This window comes from Caloenas nicobarica, chromosome 2, assembly GCF_036013445.1.
Source record: "Caloenas nicobarica isolate bCalNic1 chromosome 2, bCalNic1.hap1, whole genome shotgun sequence".
Taxonomy (NCBI): domain Eukaryota; kingdom Metazoa; phylum Chordata; class Aves; order Columbiformes; family Columbidae; genus Caloenas; species Caloenas nicobarica.
Genome location: NC_088246.1, coordinates 87,214,085 through 87,227,812, shown reverse-complemented (window position 1 = coordinate 87,227,812; position 13,728 = coordinate 87,214,085). Strand labels below are relative to the sequence as shown.

The following is a 13,728-nucleotide window of genomic DNA, read 5'->3' as shown; positions in this document are numbered from 1 at the left end:
TTCCGGCTAAAGGGCATCTTGAGAGAAAATAATCATACTGGGTATATTTGTGTACTTACTATAGTACTGTAATACAGTAACTTGAATTGTTCCCTTTTTAGTTTTGTTACAGTAGTTGTGTAACACAATGGAAGGAATGCAGTACCACTAGAGCCTTTCACTTTTTAGACAGTTGCTACACATTTAGAAGCTGCAGATGTTTCACGTGGGTTTGCATGATGTAAATGAGATGACTGAATAAATTGTTAACAGTGATTACCTGGTAGCTGTTGCTTCTTTAACTAAAGCCAGGATGTAAATCCATGCAATGAATAAGACGTCAGTCTCTGGGGAATGAGCACCAGCTTGCTTGGAATAGTGCTTTTCAAGCAGTGCACAAAATATGCATTTGTCATATAATAATGACAGTGGACCTGCCTGTCCTTTCAGAAAATTGAACAGAATTTGTTAACCTTCAAGGATCAGTTAAAGACAGTCCAATTGTAGTGAGTTGCTATTTGAGATTCTTTTCCACCTTAACTAAATCTGTCTCTTTTTGGTCACTACATGTTAAAATACTGAAACTTAAACCTTTAGTAGATATATCAGGTAGTAAGGGATATAATGGCGGGGCGGGGGGCAAGATTCAGATTATTATTACAAGGTTTTTTTTTTTTTTGAGCTTGGAAAGTATTAAACTGTTAGCATATTAATTCATATTCATACCACTACAAGAGGTATTCTTCCACACTTGTGAAGCCAAATTGCCGTGGGAAAATAAATACTTTTTAACCATAGCTCAGTTTTGAGTTACCTTCACATATATGGTGTCCTGTCCTTCATATCTAACTGACATTCCAGAATTTCCAAAATTTCTTCATTATGATACACAGTTCAAATGCCAGTCTAATACAGCCTTTATTGTTTTGTCTTTTGACACTTTTTTTTTTCCCCACCACTGTAAAGAACATGTAATGGCTTTCTGGATTCATTTAGGCCCAAATGCTCTCCAGTCTTGTAAAATTTGTTAGAAATGGTAGTTCTTTTACAGTTGTTCAGCTGTGCTTAGAAGGAGAGCAGAGATGTGTGAGGTAGCCTAAAAAATGAAAAGGTAGTATTGTGCAGGAAGTAAAAACAGCCAATGTGACACTGCTTGTGCTCTATGAAGTGGATCAGCTGAAGCGTAGGCTGTATCAGGTATATTCCTGCTTGCATACATGCACACAGTTACCATTAATAGAGACCCATGCCAATTACCACTCAGATGAGTCAGCATGGTGAAGCCTGGAGGAACTGCAACACTTGCTCCAGCCAGTATCAGGCTTCTGGGCAGTGGCTCGACACCAACAGATGATGGTTCCACCTCAGATGCTCAGTGTCTACATGGCTTTAGGTGTCCATGTATCAGTGTTCTCCCCTGACCTCTCTTACTGGCCAGGATATCATCAGATTTTGGCACAGCTTGCCTGTCATGTCTTTCAACAGTAATACAACCATACAGCTTTCCAGCAATTTCAAGTTTTATTCTTGTGTCACTTGTTGATCTGTGGCCTCTACTGAGGCTTGTTGCAGTCAGTTCTGTGCCCCCTGGCTCGCTGGACTCAGTTCTTCAACCCTTGCTTGGGGAAGGTTGTGCTGCTGCTGCTGACAGGTCGCTAACTGCTCCGTGACGTTTACTACATGGACAAGATGGAAAAATATTTCACTGCAGAACACTGAGATTTTAATGGTGTTTATTTTCTTCCCAACCATTCTGTGTGATGGTGTTTGGCGGTTTGGCCCCACATGTACATTTCTAGGATATAGGCAAGAACAGGTGCAGCCAATGGATGCAGCATTTTGTGCTGTAGTTTGTGCAGAAGGGGCCAGCAGCTCTGCTCAGAACATCATGCATGTCCTTGGCAATGGTGGTGATGCACACCAGGGCAGAGTCCCCAGCTACTGCTGTACTGACTATCCCTGTAACATCAGAGGTCTCAGCCCACAGGGAGCTCCAGAAGGAGGATGCAGCTCTGCAGGTCTGGCGCTGCAGGGAATACCTGTGGCCTCTTGCCAAGGCTGGAGCAGCAGGAGATGGTTTCCTTGCCCATGGGAGGTGTGCAGTTATTAAGGATCTGTGTCAGCAAGTAAAGGAACTGCAGGGGGAGTTTAGCAGTCTGCACAGCATCAGAGACAATGAGAAAGATTGATCAGATCTTTTCCAACACTCTGCAGCTTCCAGAGTCCAAACTACCAACTGTACTGAAGGGAGGAGGGTCAGGCAGAGTCTGTGCCTGTCTGTTTGGAAAGTGGAAACTCTCATGATGATGAAGGTTGGAAGATAATGGCTGCTGGCACTAGGAAGAAAGTTTCTGCTCCACCTGAAGATTTGCAGCTACAGAATAGGTTCCTTGACCTCACAGCTGAAGAGGAGCTGGGAGATGTCAAACAAGACATCTGTGCCACCCGAGTCCGAGCCACACAGGAGCACCAAAAGGAAGAGGCCAGTGATAGTAATGTGAGATTCCCTTCTGCAGGCAACAGAGGCCCCTGTCTGGCAACCTGACTCATTCTCTATGGAAGTTTGCTGCTTGCTAGGGGCTTGAATTTGGGATGCTGGGGAAAGACTTACAAAGCTTGTCCAGCCCTTAGACTGTTGCTCCCTGCCACTCCTCCATGTGAGCACCAGCGATACTGCCAGGGATGACCTGGAAAGTCTCAAGCATGACTACGTGGTTTGAGAGACAATGGCCAAAGGCATGGGAGCCTGGGTGGTTTTCTTCTCAATCTTGCTGGTGTGAGGGTAGATGGATCCTGCAGGTCAACAACTGTTTACACTCCTGATGTTGGCAACAGGGTTTTGGTTTCTACTACCATGGGACCCTCTCTCTAAGGATCAAGGATCTCTGTTCAACTAAGTGGGACAAAAGTGTCTTTGCCAGCAGGCTGGACAACTTGGTAAGAAGAGCTTTAGGGTAAGAAGGATGGGAGAGAGAAGAGGACCAACAAACAAGAAGTGGTGGACTGGGTTGGCAAGCAAAGGATCTGCTATGGTGTGAACAAAAGAGACACTGTAGTCAACAAAACAGGGCTGAACTGGGGTTGCTCCAAGTGTACATACACAAATTAACGCGCCTACAGGACAGCATTAATGTGGAGGGTTCTCATTCCCTTTCTGGGAAGTCACCATGACCAAGTTCTTCTATGAAGTGCCTTTATGGCATGCTTGTGTTGTATAAGGAAGGCTGAGAGAGGTGGGGTTGGTTACTCTGGATGAAGGAATGCTTAGGAGGGATCTTGCTTTTATACAAATATAAATATCTGATGTGAGGGAGCAAAGAACCAGGCTTTTTTTCATGGTATCCAGTAACAGAACAAGAGGTAATGTGCACAAGTTGAAATACAAGGAATTCCATTTAAGCATGAGGAACACTGGAACAGGTTGCCCAGGGAGATTGTGGTCTCTCCATCCTCAGAGATTCTCAAAACCTCACTAGACATGACCCTGAGCAACCCATGCTGATGAACCTGCTTTGAGCAGAGGGGTTGGACTAGATGATTTCCAGCCTCAACAGTCCTGTGATTCAAAGACCTTCATCTAGAATTAGGAGAGTCAGCCCAATTGAAAGAAGTGTCAACTCAGCATTATATACATGTAGCTCTGGAAGAGCAACTCAGAAACCTGTTGGTGGTAAAGTTGTTGTTTCTGGCTTTGCAAGAATCAGAAACTCTTGCTTCCTTTGAAAAATATTGTTTATTCGTACAGAATCAGAACAAGAACAAATTTTTAGATGCTTTAGCCCGAAATGCGTATGTGAGCTAAAAGGAAAAAAAAAAAAATTGAGGGACTAAAGAGCCACCAGTGAGTAATGCCAGTATGCTAGAGAATGTGATTTTTGACCTTGTCTTGTTTTCAGTACTAGCTCTGAGTCAATGTAGTGGCAGGAAAATAAAATCTAAAACTGTTGAACTCTGTAGAACTCAAGAGTTCTGTCTTTTGTTACTTAGAAAGTAGAAATACTTTCAGAAGTTGATGTAAAGATTTGTTGAGTGATGTTGCACACATGCATGCCATGGATAGATCAAGTGCTTACTAATTATACTTTGATTTTGCTATATATTTTGCTGAATGTCTTGTTGACTTGAATATCTGTAAACATCCTTATTGAGGCTGTTGCAAAATATGGTTAGCTCTTCGTCTTCACTAGAATAGTGGGATAATACGATTTTGTTTAAGCTGACTATTAACCTTCAAGTTGTCCTTCTTGCTTGTCAATATTGCAGATAGGCTGTTACATTATACACCTAGATTCCAAAGTTAGGCAGGCACAAACTCGGTAAAACCAGTCTATTAAGCAGTACTGTAATAAAGAAGAATTTTATAGAAGTATACCTCTGTATTTAGGTTTTCTGCTGACTTTCACTGTCTTTTCCCTCCTTCTTCTCCATAGAATGTGTATGTAAACATAAACCGCATCATGTCAGTAGCAAATCGCCTGGTCGAGTCTGGCCATTATGCTTCACAGCAGATAAAACAGATTGCAAGTCAGTTGGAGCAAGAATGGAAGGCGTTTGCTGCAGCCTTGGATGAACGTAGCACATTACTGGATATGTCCTCCATCTTCCATCAGAAAGCTGAACAGGTTAGTGACCGGGGAGGGCACCAACAAAAGTTTCCATGCTGGAATGATGAGTTGCATTTGAGTGCTTTTGATTTAGACAGAAGTACAAGAGAGTGAGTGAAAAGGTTGGCAAGAAAGCCAGAGCATTAATTTCTGCTGATTTTTGGCTGATACTCAAACAAAAACTGGTTCTCCTCAGGACAGCCCATTGCCTTTATATTATCCACAAAATGTCTTGTCCATATCAATGCAAGATAAAACTTAGCTAAATTAGCTATATGAATCCAAATGAAGTGGACATAAATGCTTAACTACATGGAGTTTTGAAGTCGAAAGGAAAAAAAATAGTATATTTGGTATCAGTAGAATGGCTTTCCTACATCGAGAAATCATCACTTGTTCTGTTGTCCTCACCACTCCACCTCAATCAGTCATTGAGTGTCAAGATTTAATTCATAGTAATGGCTTACAGAAAATTTATAGTTGAACTGGCCTGAAAGTTGAGAAGTTAATTCACTGTCTTCTGAATCTGAAATTGTGGTGGGAGATGTTTACTTAGTATCTCATAAGAGATTCCTCCTATATTAAAAGAAAAAACTAGCTCTAGGCCTATACCAATTATTTTAATTAAGTCATTAACCATGTGTGACTGCCAGAGAAGAGGTATATGTAGGGGAAATAGGAATAAATATCCCCAAGTTAATAGTCTTGTTGGTGAAATAATATTTTTCCCCTCAAGGGAATTCAGTTCTGAAGGAGTTACTATGTGTGTGCTGTTGAGTCACCCATTGATATTACAGACTGTCTGCTCTGCACATCTCTAGTGAATTTGGAGAGCAGAGGTTCTTGGATGCTGATGGCTGACTGAAGCTCTGGTGTGCTGTATGGCTGCTGTAGATAGTTTTCTTTCTATTTGCCTTGCTAAACAGCATCCAAGAAAAAGTCTCACATCTGATATAACTTTAATTCGGAATAAATGAAGGAACCACTTGGGAGTTGATAACTGCAGAAAGAGAGAGGCAACATACTTTATTTTAAGAAGTTTTTTTCCTGATTTCTGCTACACAGATATTCAACTTCATAAATGTCCAGAAATTAGAAATGTGAACATATAAAGATGCAAATACAAATTGCTTTCCATTATGTTAGTGGTGACATTGGTTTAACTGTCCTTAGACTAAGGTAAAGTATATAAACTAAGGCTAATATAATAAGTATTTTTAGCAGGTTTTACAGAAAAGCCACATAAAATAGGAGACAAAGGAAGTGTGTTCTGGTATAAAAGTCTCCAACCAGCTTGAAGCATTTGATAGACACTGTGGTACCTTATCAGTATTGATGTCTTTCTAAGTGCTTGGGTTATTCATGTTTACATTTAAACGTTGTCAGCTATACATGTAGAAGAGAGATGGCACATGAACAGTTAGGTATGCCTTGACTCAAATGCCATCCTTTTTCATAAGAAAATGATGTTCATCAGAAGTCAGGGGAGTAAATTGTGTGTGTGTGTGCAGGGCAACTGTGGTAAGGATTGGTGTTGCCTTCAGCACTAACTGTAAGTGTAAACAGGAGGAAAGATAAGAATGAGAGAAAATAGTGCAGCATCTGCTGGGATTAATTTACTTTTTAATTGCTCCTTCTGTGGCTTTCATTTTATGATTAACTGTGATGAATTGTCATAGTTGCTTTGTAAGATACCTGGCTGTGATACATTAGCTGTTTCACTAACGGTGGACAGTAAGTTGAAGGAGGGTTTGGAATGAGGGCAATGACCCCTTTAGGGACTGATGATGATTGACCTACATAAAAAATGATTAAAAAAATAAGCAGCCAAAGAAATAACACAGCCTTCTTGAATGCATGTGTTTGTTTGCAAGTGACAGGTAAGTGTCGCTGCCTGCTGTTAGGCACCGTGAGGACTGCACCCAGCAGCCAGTGCCTGCTGACTGGTGCAAGAGGTGTAGCTCTGTGGTCCCACGTGGAGCCTCTTTTAATGTTTAAAGCTTAATACTAGAGACTTTAAAAATTGTTCTTTGATGAAATTAGAACTAAATAATTATTGTAGAGTTAGGTATTTTATCACCCTTCCTCTCAGCTTTCAAACAATAATGGAGTGCCAGAAATGGTCTGTGGATTATTTTTTTCCTCAAATGACTACATGTGCTCCAGGAATTAAGATCTATATGATGAGAGTAATAGCTTGGTCTCTTAAAACTTTGGAGACTTGAACTTGACATGAACAGAGCATAAATTTAGTTTACAGAGACTACATGTGCTTGGCTGTACTAAGTTTAACAGCTATAAAAACTAGAAAAACAGATTCTTTTTTTTCCCCTTTCCTTTCCTAGCATAAATAGGGTATAAAATTCATGCCCCCTAGCTGTCAAAAATAAGTTGACAGAACTTCTGCTGTGCATACAGCTATGATGGCAATTTCTTGTCTGTCAAGACAGCTTGAGCTTCAGAGAGAACTTAAATTGTCTGCAGAAGAGATTCTCAAGAAGAGAATTGTCTGCAGAAGAGTATCCTCAATTTCCCCTGAAAGGCTTGACTTGAGTAGCTATGCTGACATAGCTGTGTGCTCAAAGTTCAGTGTTAGTCCTAGGAGACCCCCACTGAAGTTGTAAATCTCTTACATACTTGCTGCTGTAGGAGCTTGCCAAATGGATTTAGTGCTTCTCTGTGTGTAGAAGTTAGTGCTTCGGGGACTGAGGTGTGAATTTGCTGTGCTCTAACACTGCTTTGCCTCCTTGATGATCTCTTTCCAGCAAAAGATATTAATAATTATGGAGTGTTTCAGTGAACAGTTCACCATTAATTCTTTGTGTGCGTGTACCCATGCACACATGTGCAAAGTAACTTGTTTTTCTCTGAAGATTTCAAAAAGGTGAGCTGATACCTCATGATGCCACGAGTATCTGCACAGGGAGTTGATGGGTAAGTACTGAGGGTCTGGACTTGAAGGCTGTAGCATGTTTTACCTCTTTGTGTAGATGAGACCTTAATTGGCTTTCATGCATCTGAAATGGTAGGTGCAGGGTGAAGTAAACTTTTTCTTAGCTGCATACTCAAGAAAAGGAGAAGGAGTAAACTTGAAGTATCAGTATTGCAAACAGTTTAATTGGTTCTGAAGGCTGCCAACATAGAACTAAGCCAACATATCTGTGAATGGCTCAGAGAGTTTCCATGTGACGAAAAGTACAAGCATAATTGAACTTGAATATTTGCTTCTGTTCTGGTAGAAGCTTCATTTTGGTTCAATTCAGAGAGAAATGCACTAAAAATTTTTCTCTTAAAAAAAAGTGTTTTCAGTGGCTGTCACACAAATGCCAGTCCTTTTGTATATTGCCAACGCAGGTGTACTTATTGACAGAACCGAAAATCAAGCAGAATGGTGTTTTGTGTTGTTTTTTTTTCTGCAGTACATGAGCAATGTGGACTCGTGGTGTAAAGCTTGTGGTGAGGTGGAGCTTCCCTCAGAACTGCAAGATTTAGAAGATGCTATCCATCACCATCAAGGGATATATGAGCATATTACCTTGGCTTACTCTGAGGTAAGTGTCTTGTTTGTTTGCTTAGGTTGCTGACTTGATATAATGGTGTAATGTTAAGTTTGGACCATGACCTGGCATTGCTTGTTGCACTGTGTGTTAGCTGGAAACTCAAGTGCCAGAGTTCTTTTTTAATTTAGTATACTGGATTTTGCTACTATTGTTCTAAAGTTAGATGTTAAGTCTTCCCCTTAATCTTCTGAAAGAAATTTAAAAGGCAAGATGGAAACGTGTGGTACAAACAATCCATACAATATACTAAGTATGTTTTAATTTATATTTGCATATTACTACCTTTTAATAGTGGTTTAATACTATCGTTTGAACACTTACTTGAAGGGAAGCTATCTGGGTATTCTTTGGGAAAGTATTCTGTTGGCATGGATTGCTTTAAGTGTGTTTTGAAAATCCGTCTGAAATTGCCTCACAAAAGAGGCTTAACTGTCAAAGGATATCACCTGACAAGCCGGAAGGTAATAAACTTAGTTCTGCCAACCTCAAAGACACTTAAATGAGCCAGCCTGCCTCTGTAGTCAGCATTTGTAAGATCTGCGTATCCTGTGCTGCTGCTCTAATCTTGGATTCTGCACACAATGAGGTAATAATATTTCTCAGTATTTCTAATAGTTAGATTTACAACTTAATACAAAATACTTATTCTGAAGGTGGCCTAGAAAGCGATGACTACAGTATCTATCATTTTTCTTCAAATTTAGAGTTCTGTCATGTGCTTTAGATGGCTGAAGTAAGAAATCAAATGAGTATTGACTTCACTGTTAGCTAACGGATATTTTCTATATTTCTTCATTGAGGTTTTTCTTGCTTTCTTTTTCCAGGGTTGTTCCCATCACAGGCTAAAACTATCTTTTCTGTTAAATTGTACTGATGTTATTCTGGTTTAAATGCAGCAGTTTCTGTTCTCACGAAAGTTGCATAAAATTACTAACTCCTGGTAAAAAATGGTGGGTGGACACAGGAGAGCTTAGGCCACAGCTTGCACCTTCTTTTAAGAGGAGGTCCTGTGGGATTGAATTATTGATCGGGATTTACACATTACGTTAAAGATTGAACTACGTTTTGATGAAACAGCTCTATTATGTGCAACTGTATCATCAAATCATAGAATAGTTTGGGTTGGAAGGAACTAGAATATAATTTAATTCCAACCCCCCTGCCATGGGCAGGGACACCTTCCACTAGACCAGATTGCTCAAAGCCCCATCCAACCTGGTCTTGAACACTTCCCAGGATGGGGCACCTACAGCTTCTCTAGGCAGCCTGTTCCAGTGCCTCACCACCCTCACAGTAAATAATTTCTTCCTTATATCTAATCTAAATTTACCCTCTTTCAGTTTGAAGCTGTTACTCCTTGTCCTATCACTACATGCCCTTGTATAAAGTCCCACTCCAGCTTTCTTGTAGGCTACCTTTAGGTACTGGATGGCTGCGATAAGGTCTCCCTGGAGGTTTCTCCAGGCTAAACAACCCCAACTCTCTCAGCCTGCCTTCATAGGAGAGGTGTTCCAGCCCCCTGATCATCATCATGGCCATCTTCTGGACTTGCTCCAACAGGTCCCTGTCCCTCTTATGTTGGCCTCAGAGCTGGACACGGTACTCCAGGTGGGATCTCACAGAAGTGGAGTAGAGGGTGAAAATCACCTCCTTCGACATGCTGGTCACACTTCTTTTGGTGCAGCCCACAATACGGTTGACTTTCTAGGCTGCAAGTGCACGTTGCTGGGTCATCCCCAAGTCCTTCTCCTCAGGACTGCTCTCAATCCATTCCTCAGTAAGTCTGGTCACATTTCATTTAGCAATAAAGGAGAGTAAGATTAGTGCTGATGATCAGTCCCATTGTTAGTGTATCAAAACAGGGTGTTTTGAATACCTGCCATCTTAGGGCCTGCATAAACTTTATTACCATGAGTCAGATGTCCAGAGTTCACGAGTTGTTCTTTTGTGTAAAATACACACTGATATCCCCATTCCCGATATGTGCCACCTTGCTATGTCAACTGATCTAATGACATACTGAAGCACACCTTTGGTAATAAAACTTGTGATCATACTAAACACACCTGTTTTAACTTGAGAGCATGTTTTGTAGGAAGGTTTCATTTCTTCATTATAACCTCTCTTCATTGGGAGGATCCCTTTGTAAAACAAGGGACAGAGACGTAGCCCATTTATAGTAGATTTATGTGACGAGGGGCAATCTGGGGTGTGTGCTCCATGAGAGTGCAGCAAGGCATAGGGAAGGCTAAGGCTATCTAGAATAGTGATTATAAAGCATTGAAGTTAAAATAGTGGGATTATTTTTTTTTCCATCACAGATGTGAATGGACTAGGGCCTGCTGTTAAGTGTAAATAAGTACTATGGATTGCCATGCTAAATACTGTTTGCTTCCTGGTGATGCATAATGAAAATAAATTAGATGGGTAGATTATAGGGTTGTTCTGGCAAATACCTTGAAGATTTATTTAGGGTTTCAAAGCTGTAGCTTTTTACTTTGGGATAGCTAGATATTTTACCAAAATCTTTATTGGTACTGCTCAAAAATCAAACAAAAAAACAACACCCCAAACAAAACGCATACACAAAGAACCCCCAAATAAACAAACAAACAAAACCCAAACCACAAGATCAGGTGCCTTTTTTTTAATTTCAGGTCATTACTTTTCCCCATCTGCTAAAGCAGTACCTTTGTCTTTAGCAATCAGAATCGGTGCAGAAATAGTAGTTGTATGTGTGTATAAAAGTCACATTTCTGCTCTGTACTGAAGAGTTTGTTTTGCCTTATATAAACATGCATTCCATTTTGAAGATTGATGGAGTTGTCTTTCTGTGTAAAGCTATTACAGAACTATTGCTTATCATTATTAGATGTATGACTTCTCTTATAGCACAGAGCTCCTTTCATTTTGTGATGAATGAACAGTGAGGGGAGAGAGAGGAACACTGTGGAAATTACACTTTATCATTCATTTTAGATTACAATGTCTTGACAACATGACTTGGTTGCAAAGTAGAAGACAGTAATTTCAAGAGAGTAAATGCTTTTAAGACTAGACAGTCAGATTTTACTGAGGATAATTACTGTATATTACTAGAAAACTAACTTACTAGCTTAAAAGCTTAGGTGACTGGTGTGCTTGAAAATCCAATAGCCATGCATTAAATAAAGTTATATATATATATAAATGAAGTTATATGTCTTACTGAAATCTTAAGGTAGTCATACACGGTGAAGGAAGAAAATTTTACTGTGTTAACTCCAAAGAGGAAAGCTAATAAACTAGTCACATCAAGGGCCTGTCGCAGTTAATTATTTTTTTCGCCTAAATTTTGTGGACTCTGCATAGATAATTGAAGTCCATTATCTTGAAGTATTTGAAAGATTGGTACTAGATCATTTCTTTGGATACAGAAAAGAAAAAAGCTCTGTTATAATAACTGGTATGGACCACTCTTTTTCTGCCTGACTTGACTTTATAGGAGCTACTTTTCCAAGTGAGCCTCGTTCTCTGTGTTGATACTTATTACTAAAATGAAAAAAGCTTAAATTGGAACTGAGAAATAAAGTCACTTGTAAACAAATAATTACAAAAGAATTTTCAGATCTATTTGACTACTGAATAGCAACTTTAAAGTGTGCCTGGATTTAATGAAAAATGTTGAAAATAGCCACTGGGGGAAGGCCTTGACAAATTTTCTGTTTCTGACATGGTGTTGATTTGGTGGATTCAGACTGTTGTTTACACTCCAGTCTTATGGTTTCGGATGGATTTTTCCTGCCTTTTAGATGAACTATTTAAAAAGTTCTTTACAGACAGCTGAATGATACTGAATTCTAGCAGTTCTCTAAACTTCATGCTAAATAGTTAAACGCCAATGAAAAGTGCTTTCAACAGCCTTGGCAAGTGCTAAATGTGAATAGTGACCAGATAATACAGGATTATGGCCTTTTAATTAGCGTGCAAGGTAAATCTGAATGCCTTTGCTGTGGTTTGAATCAGAGAAGATAACAATTAGAAATCACTGTGTTTCTTGTCAGCATCAGTAGTTAAACACATTTTGGAAATAAGTATCTTTCTGTGCTGCATGGGAAGGTTTGAAGTGATTTAATCAGGTTTAAGTTTGTCATAACACCAGCTTGCTTTTGGCTTACCAGCAACAGTAATAATTTAGAATTTGTAAATTGTGTCAGATCCAGTCATGTCCTAAGTTTATGTCTGGTGGTCTGAATGTATCCATCAAGTTAATATTAGACTAGAGGAAGTAACCTCCTGGTTCACCTTCACAGCAAATGAAGAGAGAGATGCTCCTGGAAGGATATTTTACCTGAATTTTAGGTGCTTTGTTGACTAGAGAAAGACCTGAAGAATATTTATTCTAACTTAGACTTGAGCTGTTTTAAAAAAAAAAAAACCCAGCATTTTAAAGGAAAAGCACTCCTAGGGTAATAGAAAAATTGAAAGACAGGCTGTTATTTAGAAGAGTGCTGCACAAAATTACCTTACATAGAGGGAGAATATACTTTTTTTTCCTATAGCAGCTGCAAGTAATCATGGCTGGAATTAAAAAAAAAAAAAAAAAATCATCTGTTCCCCAAGTTCTAGAAGACATCTAAAATGAAGAGAAGGGGTGGGGAATGAAATAATAGCCTAACAAGCTTTTGACAAGAGAAGTAATTTTTCGTACTTTCCGCTGGTCAGGTGAGCCAAGATGGAAAGTCGCTGCTTGACAAACTTCAGAGACCTTTGACTCCTGGGAGCTCTGATTCCCTCACCGCTTCTGCCAACTACTCGAAAGCAGTTCATCACGTTCTGGATGTCATTCATGAAGTACTGCACCACCAGCGCCAACTGGAAAATATTTGGCAGCATCGAAAGGTCCGTTTGCACCAGCGGCTTCAGCTGTGCGTTTTTCAACAGGATGTTCAACAAGTAGGTTTTATTTCACATTGTCTAAATGTCTTTGTCAGCCTGTGATTTGAAGCTGGTTGCATTGACAGGTGGGTTGTGATTGCTAAACCCCATGTTATTTTATTCAATAATTAAATAGTTGCATGAGATTGACTGGCTGATCGCAAGTTCTGTGTGTTATCAGAGGATGTTGGCTGTTATGGGTAGAAGTTATATTTGTATGTTAGCTCTGCTTCATTTATTTTTTTAATTTATTTACTTTAAGTCAGATAGGATGAAGAAGATTTTTATTATAGACAGCTATTCTAAGCTTGTGCTGGAAGCTGACATTTACATTCTATGTAAAATTCTGGACTTGAAGTGTCAGACTTGTAGGAATAACATGCAAAAAATTAACAGTGTTATTCTGTAACAAATTTTTAGTTTAAAATCCTCAGTGATACTTAATTGACTTAATTGTGTTTCTTTAAAACCTGACAGCAGTATACTAAAGAGGTATAAAAATTACAGGTAAGATTACTTTCTGACAATGATGCTGTTCTTGAATGAATGGTTATTAGCTGCCATATTTTCATTATTATGGTGGCATCCTTAAAAGTTAGTGATTAAGTACAGGCATTAATATCTATGACATGGGTTTAGCTTAAAAAGGTAAAGCTGTACAGAATTCC

At 39.4% G+C, this 13,728-nt stretch overlaps 1 protein-coding gene across 1 annotated transcript in view; it reads left to right on the top strand.

Annotated features, from left to right (window-relative positions):
• Window positions 1-13,728, top strand: part of TRIO (trio Rho guanine nucleotide exchange factor) — a 255,708-nt gene that overhangs the window by 93,790 nt on the left and 148,190 nt on the right. Inside the window, 3 exon segments of the mRNA XM_065629284.1 lie at window positions 4,410-4,601; window positions 8,003-8,134; window positions 12,848-13,078. Of these exon segments, the coding sequence (XP_065485356.1) occupies window positions 4,410-4,601; window positions 8,003-8,134; window positions 12,848-13,078 (555 nt within the window).